Source organism: Octodon degus, unplaced genomic scaffold, assembly GCF_000260255.1.
Source record: "Octodon degus isolate 3935 unplaced genomic scaffold, OctDeg1.0 scaffold00030, whole genome shotgun sequence".
Taxonomy (NCBI): domain Eukaryota; kingdom Metazoa; phylum Chordata; class Mammalia; order Rodentia; family Octodontidae; genus Octodon; species Octodon degus.
The window spans coordinates 17,472,847-17,496,782 of record NW_004524606.1 but is presented as its reverse complement, the minus strand read 5'-3'; the positions used below and the strand labels follow the sequence as shown (position 1 = coordinate 17,496,782).

The window sequence follows — 23,936 nt, the reverse complement described above, 5'->3', positions numbered from 1 at the left end:
AAAGTTAAGCTTTTTTTCTTAAAGACTTTAAATTTCCGTTTTAAAAGTCCACACAAATAGAAGTGAACTATACTTTTCTCAGTAGCAGGTATTCCAAAATAAGTATAAAATTCAGCGGTGTAAATAAATCAGATTCCACAAAATAAGAGTTCTTCTAAAGAGAGCCCTCTACACTGGCATCAATGCTGTTACAGTTTCTTAACTCTGATAAAAAGGAATAGGAGTGAGGAGGTATAATTAGTCTTACCAAAAGCTTCCACTTTTTAATAACCAGATCTTAACAGTTTTAGGGCTTCTTTATGTAACTTAGAAGTTCCTCTTTTTCCATTTGGTAACCACTTTTTTTCCACTGTTCACGCAGTTGTTGTAACAGAGCCCCAATTTCCTTTCCTGAAGAAATGCCCACTTTCCTGATGTCATGGCCACTCACAGGAAACGGGGGGATGGACCATTTCTCCAGCTCCTTTAGAAGACAGTGCTCACCTTGGTATTTCAGTAGTTCACACACACGGCCAGTCATATCAGGTTCCCTGGACTAAGGACCAGACAGACATTTAGTTTCATCAAATATTAGAATATAGTTTTATCCTGAAATGTAAATGGTATTTTCTATAAAATTTTTCATTTAGATTAAGTTACACATTTTTGTTAAAATGTTAACAAGTTTTGTCATTTTTCTGACAAAGTCTAGTATATACTTACATCTATAATGAAGTCTTGATAGGGTTTCAGTGGTTCTGTACTATCTGTTGCTTTAATTAAGTCTTTCCTATTTTTAACTATAAATAAGCCAAGGTTTTTCTCTTCTTTTGAAATCTTCAACCTCAAATCCAGTTTTGTCACATCATCTTGTACTCTGAATAATGAGGCCAAAAGAGTCATTGGCTTTGGTGAAAAACCATCAACATTTTTACTGACTTTATTAAATTCTTCTAAACTTGCATTAGCAGGTAAACCTATAGGGATAAAAAGCATCATTTTATAATCTGTTTTTACTGAGGAAGAAAATACATACCCTAAAACCAACCACTGTTTTAGCATATAGAAGTACTCTGCCACTGGGACTTTTAGCCCAGTGTGACTGTCAGTCTTCTCCGCAGTCACTCTCAAGCCCCACAGGAATTCTAAAGTCTTTGTATCCATTACAGAGTTATTTCAGGAGATACACTAAAGTAGTGGTGTCAGATTCACCAATGATACTTTTTATAATCCAACTCACAACTGTACTGATATATAATATTCACAGCCCTATTGTTCAATAATTATGTCTTAGTTTGAAATACATTCATAAACCATACAGCCCAGTTGTTCCTTATGCATCTTAATCATGCAATGCTTATGTTCCATTTGTATGTATAAAGCACTCTTCTAACACAAGCACTTTTACTAACTCAGACATCCTATTAGATAGGTGCTGCTGTTTTTAGTCCCCTTTTTATTAGAAACTAATGCAAGTCATAAAACTAAGTACAGAGCCTTGTTAAACCTCTCACACCAGAAGCCTCCCCATGACAAACATGCCCTACCCTAACTCATCTTGGAAGGTTTTAAAATAAATTCACCTAAATGAGTCAAACACCTTTTATTATGAAATTTTAAACTAATGTTTCATTGCCAAATATTAAAACATTTTTCTAATTTGTTCTTACCTATGTAAGGAGCCACCTTAAGCTCATAGATAAGATGAATCAAGTGATTTACATGGTTACCAGTGAGAATTTTTTTCAGTTCCACCCAAATCCTCTCTCCTGATATTCCACCCAAGCCTTTTGCATTTTCTGCAATTGCTTCCAGGGTCTCAGGATCATGGTCACCAAGTTTTTCTACAATTCTGCCATAAAACCTGTAAGACAAAAATCTTTTTAAGTGTATTGTCTCTATTCTGGCATACTACCAGACATATTTCATTTTTATTACTACTGCCACATCTTATCTATTTAATGGGAAAGAAAAAAGGGATCTAGGAAACACCTACTCTGTTATTTTCTACGTAAGAAAATTGAAGATTCACTATTTAAGTACTTTCTGAGGTTAGCCAAAATTAGAACCTACCACACTTCAATTTCATTTCCAGTCACTGACTGAGATGCTCAGAATGGCTATGAAATGCAATTACTAAATTGGTAGAGTAGACATGTAACAGGGCATCTTATATAGCACCAAAACTAGACTTGAATATCCTAACTGAACAGTCTTAATTCCTCAGAGTTTGCCTCTCTGGACACATTAGTAGCTTTACTTTAAATATGACAATGAAGTTGCAAACAGTGGAGCATATTTCATAGAACGTGAGAATCAGATACCACGTGGAGTACAGCTATTTTACCACTCATAGCTCTAAAAATTCACTAGTGGTCCAAATTTAAATCTAAGGACAACTAAGCTTGACCTAGGTTGTTACTTGAAGGAAAGATTGCTTGCAAATGAGTGCTGAAGTTTAGAAAAACAGGATTTACTAACAAAATCTGTTATAAAATATTCTGAGTAGTCATACCAGTGAAAAAAATGAACATTACTAGAAACAAACTAACCAGTTAAAATAGTCAGTTTGTTACTGTTGTTTTGTTTTTTAAGAATTTGGTATTTAAAATGCTGCTAAAGGAAATAACAGAAAAAAATCATTTTACGGAATGGGAGTATTTGAAAACTATCCATTAAATAGGGGTTAATATCCAGAACATAAAGAATCCCAGAAACTCAGCAGCAAAAACATAATAACCTAATTTTAATAATGACCGACAGATGTAAGTAGACATTTCTGAAAGAACACACACAACTGGCCAAAAATAGAAACATGCTCCGCATCATTAGCCACTAGGGAAATGCAAGTCAAAACCACAGTGAGGTATCACCTTAAGCTAGTAAGAGTGGCCTGTTACCAAAAAGGCAAGCGATAACAAGTGCTACAGACTAAGCTGTAGAGAAATGGAAACCATTTTACATTGGTGGGCATATAAATAACCAAAGTCATATGGAAAACAGCATGGAAGACTCAAAAAACTAAAAGTAGAACTGCTATATGATCCAGCAACACCATTATGGATATACATCCAATCGGAATTAGTCTTTTAGAGAGACTTCTGCTGCCCTGTTTTTATTGCCACACTATTCACAATAACCAAGAAATGGATACAAGATTATTTAAACTACTGAATTGGTAAAGAAAGTATGGTAAACACAAGGAAACACTCTTCGGCCATAAAAAAGTCCTGGGATGTTCAACAGCATGGGAAGAAAGGGAGATCATTATTTTAGGTGAAATGAACCAGGCATGGAAAAATAAATCCTTTGTGATCTCACTCAAAGGTGGGATTATTTACAAAAGCTGATTCAGAACAGGTTCAGAATAGAATAATAGTTACTAGGGGCAAGGCACAGTTGGGGGGTGGGGTTTAATCAATGGATACTAAGTCATAGGAGCAAGAAGCTCCACAGTAGTACTGTAGAGTACGGTGATTCTATAACAATAATGTATATTCTAAAAAACTTCAGGATTCTGAATGTTTCTCCATAAAGAAATGTTTGAGGACACAGATGCTTAGCTTGATTTAAATGTTACAGTGTATCCATGTACTGAAACATTATGGTGACCCATACATATCTACAAATCGTTTTATGTATCAAAAGATATATAAATTCTTAAATAAAAAAATCACTACTACCTGTTTTTATATCATGCACTTCATATTTACCAATTTTATCCCAAGTTTTATATATGTATTTTGATTTTTTTACTGGTCATTTAACAGGCTTTTCTTCTCACTAATAAAATTTTGTAGTAAGATACCAAAGATATCCATGACACCTGAGACTATATGCTATACAAAGACTTAGCACAGCATTTGGTATATGATAAACACACAAGTGACAGGCTAAATGAAAGAAAATATAATCTAATGAAAAGAAAAATGGGCACTTAAAAATAATTTTAAACTTTCCCCCAGAAAAGATCATATAGAAAAAGTGTGCCTATCATGAAAATAGAGCATGAAGTGGTGTCACACACAAGTTGGAAGCTACGAAGTCATGGGAAAGAGGGATCTGAGATCTCACTGTATTGTACAACTACCTGCTGTAGTATTGTACATGACTAGAACTGTACTGTGATACTAAAAATTTTAAAACATCTTACCTGAAATATCTTAAAATTCGAAGATAATCTTCTTGTATTCTCTGTTTAGCATGTCCAACAAATCTAACTTTCTTATTTTTTAAATCTGCATAACCATTAAAGTAATCAAATAAGGTACCGTCAAAACCTGTTCATCAGAAGGGCAGAAAATCATTAGCAAGTAAGACTGACACACAAAACGTCAGCTTAGAACCATGACAAACTAAAAATTCAGCAAGGTTAAGTTACAGAATTAAAATACAGATACTAACGGTATTCCTGCTTGTCACTACCAAATGGAAGCCAGATAAAACAGCTGTCTTTCCAGTGGCCAATGAACAAAGACTGAAAATGATAAACGTGCCAGAACTGTATAGGAAATGGGGCTGGGACAATGAAATAGCAGACAAGCTGATTTCCAAACTAATATAAAGAGATAGAAAACCTAAAGTTATCAAACTGCATTAAAAAATCAGCTGCCTGTTAAAGCCACCATCACACAGAAAATCATAAGCTAAATGACATTCTAGCAAAAAGTATGTAAGTCACTATCACAGACAAAAGGCTAATTTCTATCACAGAGAAAAGTTCCTATAAATGTATAAGTAAAAAGGCTAATATATATATATGTAAAGGGTATAAATTAAAATGACAAAATTCAACTTTTGTCATAAAGTTTTGAAAACAATTTTTTAGATTTCCCTCAGAATGGCAAATATCCACACATTTGGTAATACTGTGCACAAGGGTGTACTGAAGGAGGCACTCTTGTTCATTGTAGATCAAGAGTTCACTGCACATTCCAGGTACATGTTATTCATAAATGCTGCAAATAAAGTCTCCACATTATATGTTCCCTCTTACCCAAATAATTTTAACACATTCATTTAAAAATCTCAGGTATTAGGATGAATAGTTCATCCTGATTAGCATGGCATTTTCCTAGTTCTGAAAATCACATCTCCTAGTAAAATCTGTCACAAGCAAACTGAGAAAGCTGTCTCAGAACATTCATCCCACCACCACCAAAAAAAAAAAAAAAAAAAAAAAAAAAAAAAAAAAAACTGAAATGAAACACTGTCTCAGAGCATCCATCCAAATAAGTGAGGTTTGTGGTCCTAAAGTGTTCACTCTGGCATAAGGGACAGGAGACACTGTCATTACTTGTGAAAAATAACTACTTTTTTATCCAAACTGTTCTGGTTCTATACATGGAGTCTGTTAAAAGGGGCTATCTTGATGTATATAGGAAGTTTAAAAGACTCCAGATTTAAAAAAAAAAAAAAAAAAAGAGACCAGAAAATGAAGGCCCCCTCCCCCAAAAAGAGCAAAGAATATGGGATTACAAAGAAGCAAGCAAGGGCCAACCTGATAGTTCAGTGGACTAAAGCGCCTGCTTAGGCAGAGCGCAGGGTCCAGGGTTCAATCCTAGGTGTGCTGTGCTGGCCACACCCATGGGGCACACTGGGATGTTGATTGAGACTGGGCGTGATGGCACCCCCCTGTAATCGCAGCACTTGGGAGGCTGAAAACAGAAGTATCACTAGGAGTCCAATCTATGTAGTTGAGACCCTGCAGGCCCTATCCTAAATACAGAAAAAAAAAAAAAAAAAAAGCAAGATGGTATGCCTGTCATAGTGTTAATTCTCTTAATTAAGGATGCCAGATTATCCTTGGTGAGTCTGAAATACTAAGGTATTTTTCAGTAAAGATCAAGATTTGGAGGAAAACAATAGGAATTTAACAAAGATGAAAATTTGGGGGAAAAACAAGAATATACCAAAAGCAAAAATAATGGCTTGGGATATAAAGTGATCAATCACAAATATCAGAACTATTGAAGTTTGGTCCTGTAAGGCTTGAAACAAATCCAGACAAAACTGAGCTGAAAGTAAGGATTAGTGAATATCATACATCAATACATACTTTATTTTACTCTGATTATCATTCTTCTGCGACACAGTGAAAAACAACGTGAAAGTAGTGGTAAAGAGCATGACCTGTGGATCCAGACCAGTTCAGTTAGAACCCTGATTCTATTAAGTTTACAAACTGCCTAACTCTGGGCAAGTTACCTTCAGGTTAAATAGCAATAAATGCTTTATAAAGTTGTTACATAGACGAAGTTTATATAATGTCTTAGAATAGTGCCCAGCACATTATATGGCGTCAACCAAAGTTAGACAATTCTAGTACCAAGAACAACTTCTATCAGGTGTGGTTGCATATGCCTGTAATCCTATCAGTTGGGAGGCTGAAATAGGATTGTCACAAATTTGAAACCAACATGGGCTACACAGTGAGTTCAAGGTCAGCTTGCACTGCATAGGAAGACACTGGTTTGTTTGTTTTTCTTTTTTTTTTTTTTTTTTAAAGCTTTTACTTTAGAAAACAGTATCTTGGAAAAGAATATTTTGAAAAATTCTAGTTTTTCCCATTTATGTTTGCAGGAAGTTAGACAAGACCATATACACTGCATTACTTGGAGCACTTTATGAATAATGCAAGAAGAAATAAACATTTGGGGGTTTCATTATATAACTGAGAGAAACTATGCACTAACGGGGCCCCCTATGATCATAAATTGTATAGGCTTTCAAACTCCAGGCTTATATAATGGCTCTCCAACCTGAGCTAAGCTACTTAATACCCACTTCATGAAGTTTTTTTGATAGTTAAATTAGATAAAAATACATTAGGTACCTGCTGATGCATATGAAACCTAAGGTACCCTAGACATGGTATTTGTTACTAATGTAATCAGCAAGAGATTCCACTTTAGCCTACAAGTGTCTTCCCCAGCTAATGAAGCAGATTTTAAAGAGCTTACCTGAAATTTGAACAGAAAAATAATGTATCAGTCAAGCACCAAAACATTAACTTAATTCACCTTTTATCACTTCTTTAAAAAAAAAAAAAAAAAATTGGTAGAGTCTCACTATGCAGCTCAGACTTGAAATGATCCTCCTTTTTTCAGCCTACCCAGCACTGGGATTACAGGCATACACCACCATGCCCTCTTGGTGGCCAGCTCAGGGCTCCTGAGGATGGGCCCAAGGCTGGTAATGGCATGTGGTGCTGGGGATCAAACCCCAGTCCCTGAGCTTGCCTAAGCAGACATTTAGTCCACTGAGCTATCTCACCAGCCCATTCACTTTTATTAATATAGAAACTAACATACCAACTTGATTATACACTTTACTAAGATGCAATGCTAAGAAAGAACTTGAGATTTTGTGTAGGCTCAATACAAAAGTGCTCAAGTTGTTTGCTACTGTGTGACAGGACACCTGAAGAGAGGAAAGAGTACATGGAGTACATGCATGAAAATAATGCAAGGAGAAAAAAATGACATGGAGTATGTGTGCACAAGTGGGTTATTTTTCTTACACTGTTTAAATTCTGTTCCTATGTTAACAGGCTGAATGTATAAATGTAGTAGGCACTGTGCAATTATTACCTCCCATAATTCTCATAACAACCTTACAAAGGAAACTTAGTATCAACACCTTCAATTTATAGCCTCTGAGTAAAGCAGTTAATATCTCAGGGATTTAGGCTCCACTGTCTCTTACAAGAAAGTAATACAAAATTCCACTTGAAAAGAAAGCAGTCTGAATTAAAATATTATCTTCATATATTACCTAGAAACATGGAATTTATAGTGAGATCTCTGCGTTCAGCATCTTTCTGCCAGTCAGTTGTAAATTCTACTTCAGCATGTCTTCCGTCAGTGGTAACATCAATCCGTAGTGTAGTAATTTCAAAATTTTCTTCATGAAGCTGCAATTGCATAAAGTTTTTTTTTTTTTTAAATTAGCTTTCAGTATCATGAAATGGATGGATTGAAAAATAAACTTTTTCTTCATTAAGGTATGGTACTATGAACCCTGACAATGTCTTTCTGAAAATAACTATACATTGTACACACTGTTCACATACCTTGAAAGACACCTACAATATTCAAAGACATCTGAGGAATGATTTGCTTTTTATAAAATTGTACCATGGTTAAGATTATTTGACAAATAGCAACTGACAAGTAGTGTAGTACAAAAAGAGGAGCTCTCAAAGCAATGTATTCTGGTCCTTCCATTTATCAGAAAGCAAGTGTCTGGATAGTTTCTAATAGCTCCAGTTTGCAAAGAACTGAGCATTAACTTAGGGAATACACGGCATTAAGGAAAGTTCTTATAAGAGGAGTAAGTACAGGTAACAAATCCTGCAACTCCTTTCCTGGTACTCACCAATAAAGTAAAAATGCTACATGTACGGTATTCTTGGGAGGAGATACTGCCTCTAGCTGGAAAAGCTGAATAACTTTATCACACACAATGACATGTGAGCTGGGCCTTGAAAATGAACAGGATCTGAACATGCATATGAGAAAAAATTTCAAATGAAAGGAGACCCAAAGGCACAGTGGAGAAAGAGTATATGTAAAAGAGAATGTATACCTGACAAACAACATATGAGTGACATCCAGCAAGACTTTGTCAAGCAAAAATTGGGATCTTTTCATTAACAAGTAAAAGCCAAAAATGATCACCAGAAGTCTAAGAGTCTTCTCAATTTCATACACACTCTTCTCTAGATATAGTCTCTTTGTGACTTTCTTGTTGCTGACACAAAATACCTGACACCCAGAATTAAAGGGGGAAAGGTTTATTTAGCTCAGTTTGTAAAGGTTTCAGTCCACACCTGGCTGGCTCTGTGGCAGGGTGTTAAATAACATATAGCAGAGGGGCCACAGCCACAGTTCATGAGAGTAGAAGACAGCAAAAGCGAGACTGTCCTTTATACACTGTGCCCTGGTCTACCACGTTTAGCACCAGGCCAACCCAAACAGTGCACCAATACAGCAATCACCAACCCTTAATCCCAGCACCCTTAATCCTAGCATTGCACTATGAATCAATCACACACTTTACACTTAGCTACCTCCAAAAATGCCCAATAACCACATGAGGCTTTGGGGGGAAATCTAGACATAAACCATAACACAATCTATACCTATATGCTCATTACAGAATTGCAGAAATCAAGAATATGACACACCTGTATATGTAAAAGCAAATATAAAGGGCTTGAAATGGGAAAACTGAAAATCATTATGAGAAGCACTTACATCTCCCTTTTGAGACCCCCGGCCCCAACTCAGGCAGAAAAGCAGGAATTAACTCTATAAAAAGAAAAGTAGCTTGGCACTCAGGCACTTATGCTCTTGGGAATGAAACATCAAAATAGAATCAAGTGAAAACCAACATGAACCCTATCTGTTTTCCCACTTGGTTTTCAAAATGCTAACACGCAAGCTTATCCCCTGGCATAACAGTGGAAAATTCTTCTGGGCTTTCTCCTAATGAAAACTTAAGTCTAATATTGAGAGTCTCACAACTTCCTGACACTTGTATGATGAACTACAAATAAAGCCCTCAGGTCATTTTATAACAACACCAAAATATAACGAGAGCCAAAAAAATACCCCCATTTAAGGAAAACTAATACAAAAGACAACAAGCTCCAAAGAAAGGCTTTGTCAAAACGACAATAATAAATAGCCTATGGCAAGTAAGAGAAGTTACTGCATCTGGAAAAGATCAACCTTTATAAGAAAATAGTCATGTGCCACAGAAGGGCATTTCAGTCATCAACACAGAGTGTATGGCAGTGGTCTCATGGATCATAATGGAGCTAAGAAGCTCCTGTAACCTAGTGACACGGACGACACAGCACTAGTCATCACAACACAGTGCCTCACATCATTCAGGTTTGTGGTGGTGCTACAATAAGTAAAGGTACAGTACTGTCCTTCCTAACTGGGATGGAGGAAAGGAGCAAAGTTCAGAGTTAAGATAACTGTACTACTACTTTCTATTGGTTTATTGAAAGAAATATTTAATTCTTAATTGTTTGCTCAATCTCGCATACCTATATGTGTTAATCTGAGCAACTACTTTGAAGATAATAATATGCAACATCACAACCACTGTTTATCACCTTGCTTTGAAATTCTGTATTGTTTTTATGGCTTTTGTCATTTTGTTTTTTGGGTGTTTTCTCTTTAAAATAAAATTTAAAAAATAAAATAAATTTTTAAAAGTATATTTACACAAGTATTACACAGCACGCAATTATACTAAATGGCTATTAATAGTTTAGTAATTTATTACACTATAGTTTCTATCAATACAGTGTACTACTTTGACTTAGATTAAAAGCTGTAAAATAGTCCCAACAGGCCCCTCAGGAGGAATTCCAGAAGAATGGGAGTGGCAGCCCCTCATCTGCCTTTGCCCCTGAAAACCTTGGAGGAGGCCAAAACTCAGAGGTGGAACATAGTGATAATCCTGATTGCAGAGGCTTACACTAATGTGTTGTTTGTCCCTTAGTGTCTAACAAAAAGGTTAAAAGGAAAAAAGAAATGTCTGACAGAAAAGCTTGAAGAATTAATAAAGAATTTTTTTATGCCTATACAATGTGTTTTACAGTATGTACTATCAGTCAAAAATTTTTTAAAAATTTAAAAAATTTAACAAAACTTAGCAACAGATTCCTCAGAATATACGATATTTTAATGACCTAATGAAAATGTAAAAGTTCAAAATAGGGGCCGGGGAGATGGCTCAGTAGAATAAGCGCTTCCCTGGAAAGCACAAGGGCCTGAGTTCAATCCTGGGTTCCACAAAAAAAAAAAAAAAAAAAAGTTCAAATAATTGCAAATATAATAGAACAACTGGGAAATCAAGACATTGCCATGGAAAGTGAAATAAAAGGACAGAATATAAAGGGAAAAATAAAACTAGACAGCCCCCAGCCCAACATCCAAACTAAAGTAGCTCTCAGGCCAATGCCAAATCTAAGCAATCAGTTTCCAAAGAAAGACATTTTAATCAGGGGGATGAAATTATAAGAGAAATATGGATGGAGAAATAATAAATGAAAAAATAAGTCCAACCCTTAAGAACACCAGAGAGAAAGATCAGAAATATTTCCAAAAGTAAAAAAAAAACAAGTTTCAAACAAAGGAGAAAAAGAAATGGAAAGCTGGGGTCGGCCAAATAACTCAGTGAATTAAAATGCCTGCAAGTAGGCGGAGGGACTGGTGGTTCAATCCCCAGGCCTGCTGTACCAGCCCTGCCCCTGGGGTACACTGAGATGGCAACTGAGACTGGGAGTGGTGGCATGAGCTTGTAATCCCAGCTCTTGGGAGGCTGTAAACAGGTGGATCACTATGAGTTCAATCTAGTGAGACCCTGAACACCCTGCAGACCCTTCCTGAAAATACAAAAAAAAAAAAAGAAAGAAAGAAATGGAAAGCTGCTTCTCCAGTTGTTTGCCAAAGGAAAAAAAATCACAATTTTTTTTATTACTATTCTGTATTCTCTTTTAAAAAGTCTTAAAGAAGAAAAAGAGCAGGAGGTGCAGTGAAGGATTTATTAAATGGGATGAGGCCTCAAGCTTCACGGCACCAGAAGTAGCCCTGGGAATTAGAAAAATTTTAGTGAAAATTATTCCCAGCCTAAAATTCAATAGTCAACAAAATTATCAAACCACTGTGAAGGTAAAACCCTGTTTTCATATGTGTGAAGCTTCCTTGAGTTTTAGAACACTTAAGGAGAAAAAACGAGGACCACCACACAGGAACCAGGAAACATAAGGGATAGCAAAGAAGAGAGGTCAAAGAAAGTGCTAGAAAGTCTGTATTAGAGTAGAAAGACAAAACCAGGTGAAAGGTGCCCATCCTCAAACCACAAAACTGATGTGTTTAAGTCTTCAAATACTTTGAGAGTAACTTTATAATTCTGGTACCAAGTATAAGAATAAATAGTGACACATGGAAAGCTATGTCAGAGTAATGCTGTTATCTGCGGGATAAATAACATGCAACAGGGCTGGCCAAATAGGTCAGTGGATTAAAGTGCCTGCAAGCAGACACAGGGACTGGGGTTCGATCCCGGGCCTGTCATACCAACCCACAGCCAGGGTGAGCTGAAACAGCAATTGAGACTGGATGTGGTGGTGCGCGCCTATAACCCCAGCTCTTGGAAGACTGTAAACACGTGGATCACTACGAGTCCCATCTAGTGGTGAGACCCAGAACACCCTATAGACCCTTCCCTAAAATACCAAAAAAAAAAAAAAAAAAAGCAGCAAAGAATTAAATCATAACAATAATCCAGACTGCAGCTATAAACAAGTCATAAGTAAACCCTGAATACAGGCTTAACCAAAAATTATGACAGAAATAAGCTTGAAAGACAGGGAAGGGAGAAATGTGAGGTAGTTGGTTTTAAAAAGGAGTGTGGTAAGAAAGCTAAATCATCTGCCCAAATAGGAATCAGTGGAAAGCACATTAGAACTAGAAAATCAAAAACCAAGAACACAGCATACAACACTGACTTTTTTCTTTCCTTAGAAACTGTGGCAGTGTGGCTGGGGATTTGGCTCAGTGGTAGAACGCTTGCCTAGCAAGCTGGAAGCCCTGGGTTTGGTCCTTGGCACCAAAAACAAACAAAAAAGAAAGAAAGAAAGAAAGAAAGAAAGAAAGAAAGAAAGAAAGAAAGAAAGGGAAGAAAGGGAAGAAAGGGAAGAAAGGGAAGAAAGGGAAAGGGAAGAAAGGGAAGAAAGGGAAGAAAGGGAAGAAAGGGAAGAAAGGGAAGAAAGGGAAGAAAGGGAAGAAAGGGAAGAAAGGAAGAAAGGAAGAAAGGAAGAAAGAAAGAAAGAAAGAAAGAAAGAAAGAAAGAAAGAAAGAAAGAAAGAAAGAAAGAAAGAAATTGTGGCAGTAAGAGAACTATCAAACTTAGACAAAAGTTGCGCCACCACATGGGAGGATGCAGGATTTCTAGAGGTCAGTAGCATTTTTATCATGCTTTTTGTCATTTGCTTTTTTAACTAGAAAAAAATTCTAAATTTTTAAGAATTATATAAATGGGAATGCAGGGGCTGCAGAGATAGCTCTGTGGACTAAGCGCCTGCCTGGCAAGCACTAAGACCTGGGTTCAATTCCCAGTACTGCATGCTGTGCCAGACCCCAGTCCTACCTGCCACGGAAACTGGGCATGGTGGTACAGGCCTGTAATCCCAGCACTGGGAAAACACAGACAAGAGGATCACTAAGAGTCCAAGCTGCATAGGGAGACCCTCTACCAAATACATAAATAAAAACATAGATCTTTATAAACAAAACAGTAAGTAAGTGGGAATGCATTAACTAATACCACCTTGTACTCACCCTGGCAGTAACTGTTCCATGCTTTTCTCCTCTGTTGTTTATCATACGAATTCCAGCCGCCTGAAACATCTCCTTCATTTGAGTAGGGGTGGCCGTGGTAGCAAAGTCCACGTCTTGAGGCTTCACCCCATTTAGCAAATCCCTCACTGCACCTCCTGCTATTCTTAATTCATGATTTTCTTTGATGAATAACTCTGGGATGAAAGAAAGTCTTTATTTCAAATTGTGTCTTTTTAACAAATCTTGTTATGCAAGGTTTACAATATATTAGAGACAGTATAGGTTAACTGCTTTTTCTGAAAGAAAAATGTGTTCTTATACGTTCATACATGAAACTAAAACTATCAGACATCAGTCTGTCATACCACTTATGATAAATCCTTATGACAAATCTGTCACACCACTTATGATATATCCACTTAGAAGAATCCTTCAAAAATTACTAGAACCATATGAACACTTACCTGGCTATAAATAACCCCAGCATTGACACCTCTGTAGGTACAGGAAAAACAAAACAATGCCACTGTGACTGTACCCATCTGACCAAACACCACCATGTTCGACCTGATGACATCCAGAACTAGCCTGCTACTATGGGGGGTTAAACCTTCATGCTGCTGTGAGCTAATGTACCACTCACAACCAAGCCTTGGTGTTCTATGGACATGAACAGTTTCACAAGTCAGTATCAGACTAAACAACTGTAAAATCATGTAAACAGAGACAAAATCTCATCACTGTCCAAGACACACACTATAATATAAAATAGTTAATGAAAAGGATTGCTCCTTACTTAGCAATTAGTTTTAGTCTTGCACTATGACCTTAAATTCTAGGGAAAAACTGACATACCCAAAGAATTAATTTTGCTTCCTACAACCATCTACTCTACTCTATAGGGGCCAGGGAGATAGCTCAGTAGAATAAGTGCTTGCCTGGCAAGCACAAGGGCCTGAGTTCAATTCCGGTTCCACCAAAACCCCCCCAAAAAACAAACAAACAACCTCATACCTATCTACTCTATAGCCCCACATCTTAATCTCCAAAGTAACCTAATACAAGCCCAAATCTTCTAAGAGATCCTTTCAAAAACTCTTATTGAGCTGCTCCAGAAGATTCCATGGGCAGCATTCTTACTCCCTGCAAAGAATAGCCACCTAACTTGATGTGCCTCACTGGTCTGTCTGGAGGTCACCGACATCAGCAGAACAAAATGTTAAACTCATCATACATCAGCGTTCCGGCATCCTAAATCCCAACTCAAAATGTAATCCTTTGCGCCCCTATCCAACTTGGCTTTTATCCCCATACTCCTTTTCACTTATTCTTCTCAAACCTTTCAGGCCTACTCTCTGCAGACTCCCCAGATGGCTTGCTTAAACATTACAAAGGGTTGCTCCCTCTACCTTGTTTTCTTAACTAAAAACAAGCCCTTCCACACGATACCTTCTGTAAACTCTCTAAATGAATATCTTACGGATATTCCCTTAATGCCACATTTCCAATCAAGTCCCACTAACCAAATGTCCCTATTAAAAGTTCTTCAATATAAGGTCCATGATCCTTCCACATAAAAGTAAAAATCACTGGTATCAGGAAAAGAGTATCATATGGAGATGACCATGACCCAAACAGTTGAAGAATGACAAAAATGGACTATGTCTCCACCACCTTGTTTAGGTCCCCTAATCTCCATGCCTGTACTGATACAAGAGTCTCCTCACAACACTCTCATTCCTGTCCAAGCTTCCAGGGCCACAGTTCATATTCTGTCCACTCTCCTTAAAGCCAGCCTCCGGTCTTATCTAGACACAGATGGAACTGCTCTTCCTATCTATGCATGTCACAATATTCAAGTTCTTTACATAGTACACAGCTTCTATACCCATCTCTCACTGAACCTTGCTTCAACACATTACCTGAACCAAACTCTGGCTATGACGGTTTCCTTCATTGAGTCACTTCACTGAAATACCTTCCCAACTTAATCATCTAACTTAATCATCTACTTAAACCTCTGATCCATGACAGTAAAACATTTCTCACAGAATTTACTAATTCCTGTGTGTCCATATGGCAAAGTGTCACAGTATCATGAAATCTTACCTTTTCTACATACCATGACATCTATTCTATCCTATTCTCTCTCTCTTTTTTTATTCTCTATTCCTCTCACTTCATAAGAAATAGTGGCCATGACCTCTAAACTGAGTTTATGGTCCATTAATAATGAGTCACTCATCAGAAAAACACCAATCAAAGTCAATCTTACCTATCTGTTGTGATTAAGTTTAGGAAACTTCACCTTCCCCAGAAGGTGAACTAAATTTCTTTCAAGCTACTAACACAATGTATCTTTATACATATCTATTATCAAATTATATTTTTGTCTCCCCACTTCTCACAGTAGAAAAGCCTATCATTCATTTTTATAACAACTTTACTCACAATAGAACTGAAAAGAATGGCTTCTGTTTCCTGATCCACTCTGCCAATCTGTTTCTTTTGACTGGTGAACTGAGGCCATTCTCACCAGTGGTTATAACTGATATGTATTGGCTTATCTTGGTCATGGTATTTTCCTCCTGTTGGTTCTGTACTTTTCCCATTTGTTTGTCCTGCCTGGTGGTTTCTTTTTGTTGTCCTTCCTGGTTTTCTCTGTCTAGAATATCTTTTAGTATTCCTTGTAGCATTGGTTCGGTGATCATAAATCCCTTCAGTTACTCTTTGTCATGGAACTATCATTTCTCCATTAATTTTGAAGATGGTTTTGCATTTATAGGGAAATGGATATGACTTGAGGCCATACTTACAAGTAAAATAAACCAGCCTCGCATGTGCAGACACTATACTGTCTCCCTAGTATAAGAAGGTAAAAGAATAAAACCCAAAATGTCTATTAGATATTCAGAAGTGGGAAGCCAATGCTCAAAAGAAAAGAGAAACTGAAATAGGAGAAAGGACAGAGAAGTAGGAGCAGGAAAGGAAAAAACAAAACAAAACAAACAACAACAAAAAATATATATACACACACAAAGATAGTTTAGACAGACATACTGCTTATTGCAAATAGCTCAATGATAGGATGGGTATATGCCTATACTGTTTGATCAGTATTTCATGCTTCTATCTTGTATTATTAGCAATTTCTTTGAAGATAACAATGCACAATATACTGAACATTGTTATTCTACAATATTTTTAAAAAATTTTACACTTGTTTTTCTTCTCTTTAAAAAAATAAAAAGAACGGTTTCATTGAAAGAGCATTTTAAAAAATTTTTATTCTTTAAAATACTATCTAATAATATCATAACAAAAAGAGTCAAAGCAGAATTTATAGAGAACCAGTGTTTTTAAGGTTCTCATTCTGCCCTCACTACAATAAAATTGGTATGTTCAAATGCACTCAATCACATTTCAGAAAAAGATATAGTATTAAAAGTAATCTATTCATCATTTTGATTAGTCCTAAATTATTAAACCATTTCCAAAAACTTGTAATTTCGAGATTTTAAAAAGTATACTTGTCGGGCCAGCCAGAAAGCTCAGTGGATTACAGTGCTTGCTTAGACAGATGCAAGGACCTGGGTTCAATCCCTGGCCTGCTGTGTAGGCCCTGCTCCCAGGCTGCACTGAGATGGCAATTAAGACTGGGTGTGGTGGTGCATGCTTATAATCCCAGTGCTTGGGAGGCTGAAAACAGGAGGAACACTAGAGTCCCATCTATGTAGTGATACCCTATAGACCCTGTACTAAATACATTTAAGAAAGAAAGAAAGAAACAAACAAACAAACAAACTTGTAAACCCAAGAGGCTGAAACTTGAGGATCAGAGTGGGTTTGAGGCCAGCCTGGGCTACAAATGATTTCAAGCACAGCCTGAATGCTCTAGTGAGACTTTTTTTTTTTTTTAATTATACTTTAATACAATTGAGAAGGGCTAATAAGGACATATTTACCTATGTGGAATATGTCACAATTACAAGGTATGATTTTATACTGACCTAAAACAGTAAGGACTATTAAAGTGCTGTATTCCTCAATTATTAAGATCATCTACGTTACAGAAACAAGGATATATTCATTCCTAAAACTTCAAACTATGTAAATACATTGTGAAAACACCACCAAACATAATAAAAATTGATTGTAAACTTAAGCTTACAATTCAAGAAATGCAAAATATCACCATTCTACAACCATGTCTATTTACTCAAACAGCCACACCTAGCAGTTACTTTAGTGAATTATTCTTGTTATCAATGCAAAAGGCATGTGTTGCATCAGAAAGCTATTCTAGTTCCTACCTATTTTAAAAAATTTTTCATCAGTCAAACTGGGGATATAGCTCAGCAGCATAAGCACATGCCTGGCAAGCACAAAGTCCCAAGATCAATCCTTGATACCTCACGCTATGCTGGCTCCAGAACCAGGCATAGTAGCGCATGCCTATAATCCCAACACTAGGCTGCTTGAGATAGGAGGACCACTATGAGTCTGAACTGCATAGCAAGACGCTGTATCAAAAAAAATAAATTAATTAAATAAACAAATAAATAAAGGCTGGGAATATAGCTCATTCCTCAGGTGCTAGATCTGATCTTTAATACTGTCAAAAATAAAAACACTGAGTCATATGACCATAATAAACTTCCCCAATTCTTACAACTGAAGACTAATTTTACATATAGCAAAGCAGTTATTAGGTGCTGAGAACTGTTACAAGATTCACACTGCATGTGTCACCATACTACATGTAGCCCCAAATGCTATGTGCTTTCTTGAATTTTGTTTTTTTACAGGTCCTCACATTTTACCAAGGAACTCAGGTCTTTACACCACAACAGTGAGGAAATACAATAATTATTTCATTTCCTAATTATGAGCAATGCACTACAAGATGCCATTCTTCCCAGTTCTACACCACAGAGAAGGCGAAACTTTAGAATACGCCCACATTCTCATTTGCAAAGGACGGGACTCTGGAAACAACCACAACATCTGTAGGTTATCATATTACTTTGGGTTTCACTTTTTTAAGATTTATTTCTCAGAGTGGATAAAGTTCAACTTTTAAACTCAGGTTTAGTAAGTCAAATGCAACTGGTAAAAGCTACTCAAGCCTAATATGCCAGCCCATGCCTACATAATCCTAGCACTCCAGGAGGCTTAGGCAGGAGGGTCACAAATTCAAGTCCACTCTTGCTAACCTAGTGACATAGCTAGATCCTGTCTCCAAAGACAAAGCAAAAAAAAAAAAAAAAAAGAGCTAGAGATGCAGACCAGAGTGAAGGCCCTGTTCAATGCCCAGCAACCCCCCAGAAAAAAAGTTGTAAGAAACTATATGTCAATATCTAAAACCTTGTTTTCCAAAAAATGAAGAATTATCAAGATAGATCACAAGGAGTTAACTACTCTTCCTTCCAAGAGAATGGGAAAATGACATGCTGAGAAAGACATATAAAGAAAAAAGCTGCATCAGCCCAATGCTGGAGCTCTAGATCTGTAATGGCCAAAGAAGGTTACTGGATATTTGGAATATTTTGAATCTGAACTGAGGTGTGCTATATGTGTTAAATACATGGTAGATCTGAAAGCTTTATAAGAATATAAAATAGCTCAATGCTGTTTATACAAATTTCATATTAAAACATTATCTTAGTTATAGTGGATTAAATACAATGTATTGAAAATAACTCTTGAATCTCACCCATTTCTTTTTTCCTTTCAGTATAGTTAAAGGAATGGTTTATATTACACAGGGTCTTATATATTTCTATTGGACAGTGAGTTTGTAGCAGTTTTTACTCTGATTAATTCACAGTGAAGCTAACAGCATAACCAAACTTGCATTTAAGCCCTCTCGCCTGGCATGGTGGCGCACACCTATGATCCCAGTACTCAGAGGCTGAGGATCAACAGGAGTTCAAGGCCAGAATGGCTAAACATTGTAAATTCCAGATCTGTCAAAAAGACAAAACAAAATACCTCTAACTCAAAACCACCTTAAGAACTTTTAAAAACTCCACAAGTTCTCTACCAGTTACCTCTGATATGAATGTAAAATGTCATCATCTAACTCAAGAACATGAAGGAAGCCTTGTGAATAATGTAAGAATATTAAAGTAATATTTCCTCTATCTTCTAGTAATTAAGAATTAATCTACAGGGTTTTTATAAAAACTATGGGGGCTTATCCTTCCAGAGATTCCAGTTCAGAAGGCTAGGGGTAGAATTTCAGTATCTGTACTTTTTAAAAGCGCCCTTAAGTGGACCTTAGGGACAGCCAGTGCTGAGGAAAGCACCATTTAGGTCACTTGTACATATTCACAGTTGAGACACCACTGAAGCTCCCATAGGTTCTGAAATGGAGCTGTGAAGCTCCTTCAACATCAGAAGCAGAGTTTAAGGACCAGTATGGCTAAAACTGTGCCAACAGCAGGTAGAAGCCACTGTAATCAGGCACTCAGCTTGAGCCATTCACTATGTTCCTCTCAACAGATTTTACATGTGTACAAATGAAGGTAATTCCTACTTTATTTTCAGTTCTCTCAGAAAGCAATTATATACCTGAAAGGTACAGAGCCTCAATGTTTACAAACTGAACTCTAGTGTTACACTACAGAGGAAAAAAATCTACATTGGTTATAAGCTATGGAAATACAAAGTATTTCACATTCCTAAGCGTCTCTTTCCTCCTCCATAGTAAGGGACACTGTGCTTACTCATTAGAACTAATCCCTCAACAACTGGTCAAAGTGCAATACTCCACACTGCAACATACAACAAAAACCATGCCTTTTTACTGAAGTCAACTTCTTTCTCCCTCAGTGACTTGATCACAAGTAAGCCTTTCTTTCACTAGCAGAACAAAAACATCCGAATACAGGCTGAAAGAAGTAAACCATGTGCCTCTCCACTTACACACAGGCTTCAAAAGAAAGAAAATACATCCTACTCTCACCTGCCAGGCTCTTCAATCCTTCCGTGAAAAGTGACTGGAATTCTGGAGATTGCAACTTCATCGTAAATAGATAATGCTTCAGAAGACAGAGTCTACTCCAACTATGGCTCAGTAATGGCCTGTGCCAAGGATACAGGTACCTCAGCATCTGGACAAAGTCAGGCACCACTCATCTGCAAGGCAAACGTGCAGGCACAACAATGAAACTGACAGTGAAGGAAAATTCATGCTGATTTATTTTTATTTATTTTTTCCCATAATTTTATTAAGAAACAAATAGCAATGAGACAGTTTCAAAGCAAATTGGTAGGATAGTTTCAATAATTAACACATTGCACACATTCTTCCTAATGTTTAATTGCTGTACAAGATGCGGACATGATATCCTATTTACAAACACTATTAGAACAAATCCCTCTATTCATTAAGAGAATGTAACTATGTATCTATCCTAACCATTTTGAATACACAGATACAAAATAGACATTCATCTGTATCCGCTTTTTTTGTTTAGTTCCGTTATTTGAATATTATAGGTGTGTAAACTCAGCAAAATATTCTAAAAGAGTCCAGTAGTCCATAATAGTATTGGGTCTTCCGCTTGACTGGCAATTCAGAAATTTAGACCTGAGTCCCCTACAGCTCAAGCTCAACGTAACAACATGACTTTACTTCTTATACTTCATTTTTATACTTTTCTGCTGGATGGTTAAGACCAAGACAAAGCAAGACCTATGCAACAAGAGTTGTAGCTTTTGGGTCTGATAAGGTCAGTCAAATCCCCTCAGGATTTATCCTGAGATCCTATACCTCAGATTGTAGATCCTTTGTTAATGTCACCCATGTGGATGAGTCACGGCCATTGCTTGGCAAATGTGCTCTCTGTGAAAGCCTGAGAAAATGTTTTCTCTCCATGTTGACTCTCCTTAGGCACACTCTACATCATCGATTACCTTCCTCTTTGGCCCCATAATCTTGATCAGAAAATTTGGGACACTGCTGAGTTACATGACGTTACAGTACAAGTTCTCATATGTCCTGAGTCTTAATTGACCTTGGAAGGCTAGGGCCATAATGTTGGCTTTCCTTGCGGCTCTCCTTTTTCTCTGATTTTGGTCTGCAAACTTAGGTTGTTAATTCTCCAGAAGAGAAGCTTATTGTTATTACCATACAACCTAGGCTGTTAAGCTTAACCTCACTACCTGCCTGAATATCAAATATCTTAGGCATAACACGGAACAGGTATTTTTCATCCAGTATTGATATGTTGAACTTTAAGTCCCTACAGAATATGATGAAAAGACATTTAAAAATTAGAATATATTTTAAAAGTAGGCATAAAGAATTATATAATACTTATGTTTACACGTAAGTTAAAAAATCTAACCTTATACAACCTTGAAGCAGGACAGTCCCACAACATTCCTTTTCCTGTCTCCTGCCTTCATTCAACACCCGCTTCTTTTTGAAAAATCACCTACCTGTGAGACAGCACAGCAGCAACTGGCATGTCATGACAAGCAGGCTATCTGATTTATTAACCAGAAGAAATATATCACCCATCCAGATGAAAGCCTGAAAAATGACTTTGTGAAGGGACATTAAAAATGTGCTTGCGGCCACCCAGTTGTGTTCTGAGGCACAGGTCTCCTTACATACTACATTTTACTGTTTTAACACTGTCTTGAACAGCGGGCGTCAAAACACATGGGGTACTGGCTCCAGAAAACTGGAAGACTGCAGGAGCAGTTGTTCTGTTCCATATGTCACGGTCACATGTGGACAGTACTCTAACTCCCCACCTGCACCTGCATTTCATAACTCGGGATTATCTCCCCAGAACTGCGGGGTGGGATGGGTTACTTATGACTGGGCACAGCTGTCTGCATTTCCTCCTTCTCTTCCTAGCACACTGCCTACTGAGTCCATCACTCAGAGTACCCCCATCAGGTGCACCCCAGTGCGTAGGCAACAGCTCTGTCGTGACCCTACTACTGGAGAACCACTCCATTCTCTGCAAAGCAATATAAAGGAAAGGTATTTCCCATAGGCCGAGTTTCCCAACCCATACCACATGGGTAGGAAACTTGAGTCCCTCCCTACCCTTTCACTTCTGCTTCAGCTCTAAACAGCGGGCTCAGGCCCCTGGCCGGAAACACCCTGTCTAACGCCCACAACCTCAGCACAACGGCTCTGGAGCAAAACCCTCGGGCCCGCGCTCGAGGCGGGCAGAGGGCTCCCGAAGCTAAGGGACTGGGCACCGCGCTCAGCTGAGACGGCTTAGCTCACTGCCGGGGCCGCCTCCGGCCGTGCCTCGCTCCCACCTCTCCCGGATTCCCTCCCGAGGCCCTCTGTGCCGCCGTGCCACCAGCGCAGGTGGGAACGGGCGTGAGAAGGTCTACTGTACCGCTCCATAGTACCCAGGCAGGCCGCTTACCGGCCTCACGCCGCCTCGCAGCCACGCGCACTTCCGGAATGGTGAGCGCGATGGCGTCACCACGCTGTAAGGTAGGCAGCGAATGGGAAGTCGCCGCAGGACGTGGGTGGGCGGGGCTCAATGGGCCCGCCCCCTGGCCCTTCCCACCTCTGCGCCCGGATGCCTGGGAGGAGCTGCAGAGCTACTCTAGGCGGCTCACTCGCTAGTACCTGCGAGGGCGGATGCCTTGAGGCCTAGAAGGTGTGTTACCCGCACTGCAGAGGCAGCTTCGAAACCTGCCGGATTGTATTCAGGACACTCACTCTAAGCCGAAGCCCCCTCATCTTGAAATTAGTGTATAGGTTCTTCGTAACCTGGAATTTCTGTGAGCTAAATGCACCTCAACTGCTCTCTGATGTATGTGGTTTTGATTCAGTCATTTAACCGAAAGCAGAGGCAAAAACTGAAAGTGCAGAAGTTAAAAGCCTTAAAATAAGTGCGTGATACTTTTTAACTTGAAGTTACTTAACTTTGCTTAGAATTTGCCCAGAAATGTGGATGCTATATTTTTGGCACTCATTGCCGGGTAACTTACCTGCAGGGTGGTTGAGCTAATTTTAGAGGCACAGCACTAGCTTTGCAGGTTCGCATTCTGAGGCAGAGCAAGTGATGCAATCCAGCGCTTTAAACCATGAAAGCTTCAGTCTCAGCTTTCTTCCCATTTTTCTCTATCACCAGTTTGTACGTGCTGGACAATGTGATGCCAATTTTCCAGTAGAGATGAAATAGGCAGTTTCTATGTAAGAGATGTCTTCGAACCGATATGGTATAAAAATCTCAATTGTGCTTTTTTTTTTTTAAATTGAATTTCATACAACCAACTTCTCACAAAGATAATTCCAGGCCCAAATGGTTTCAGTGGTCGAATATATCAAACACAAAAGTAAGACAACACTTGAGTTTGCACAAAATTGTAACATAGAAAAAGAAATTCTTACTCTCACCTTGAGAAACGCATAACCCAAATAGCAAACATGTAATATTTTTTTAATTTGCAGACTAATTGCCCATATCAACATATAACAAAACCCAAAATATTAGCAAAATTACTCCAATAATAGAAGTCATCATTATCAATGAGATGAGTCAGTGAGATGACTACAGGGTTCAAAGAGAGTTTAACCATATTAATAGACTAAAACTA

At 37.9% G+C, this 23,936-nt stretch overlaps 2 protein-coding genes across 4 annotated transcripts in view; one reads left to right on the top strand and one right to left on the bottom strand.

Annotated features, from left to right (window-relative positions):
• Window positions 1–4,031, top strand: part of Crbn (cereblon) — a 30,975-nt gene extending 26,944 nt beyond the window's left edge. The window contains exon 13 of the mRNA XM_023713336.1: window positions 3,945–4,031. The gene's annotated coding sequence lies outside the window, so the exon portion shown is untranslated. The remainder of the gene's footprint in view (window positions 1–3,944) is intronic.
• Window positions 11–22,809, bottom strand: Trnt1 (tRNA nucleotidyl transferase 1). Of its 3 annotated transcripts, none has more exons than XM_004629526.2 (8): window positions 22,754–22,809; window positions 20,317–20,489; window positions 13,347–13,540; window positions 7,756–7,894; window positions 4,133–4,259; window positions 1,650–1,843; window positions 703–956; window positions 11–535 (listed from the first exon to the last, which is right to left on the bottom strand). In XM_004629526.2, exons 2-8 carry the CDS (start codon window positions 20,462–20,464, stop codon window positions 287–289), a joined length of 1,305 nt encoding a protein of 434 aa, XP_004629583.1. In that variant the 5' UTR covers window positions 20,465–20,489; window positions 22,754–22,809; the 3' UTR covers window positions 11–286. The 3 variants fall into 3 exon arrangements, with proteins under 3 accessions (XP_004629583.1, XP_023569105.1, XP_023569106.1); XM_023713337.1 differs by having other exon boundaries at window positions 22,737–22,789; XM_023713338.1 differs by lacking the exon at window positions 22,754–22,809 and adding an exon at window positions 22,724–22,745.
• Window positions 22,810–23,936: the final 1,127 nt, after the last annotated feature.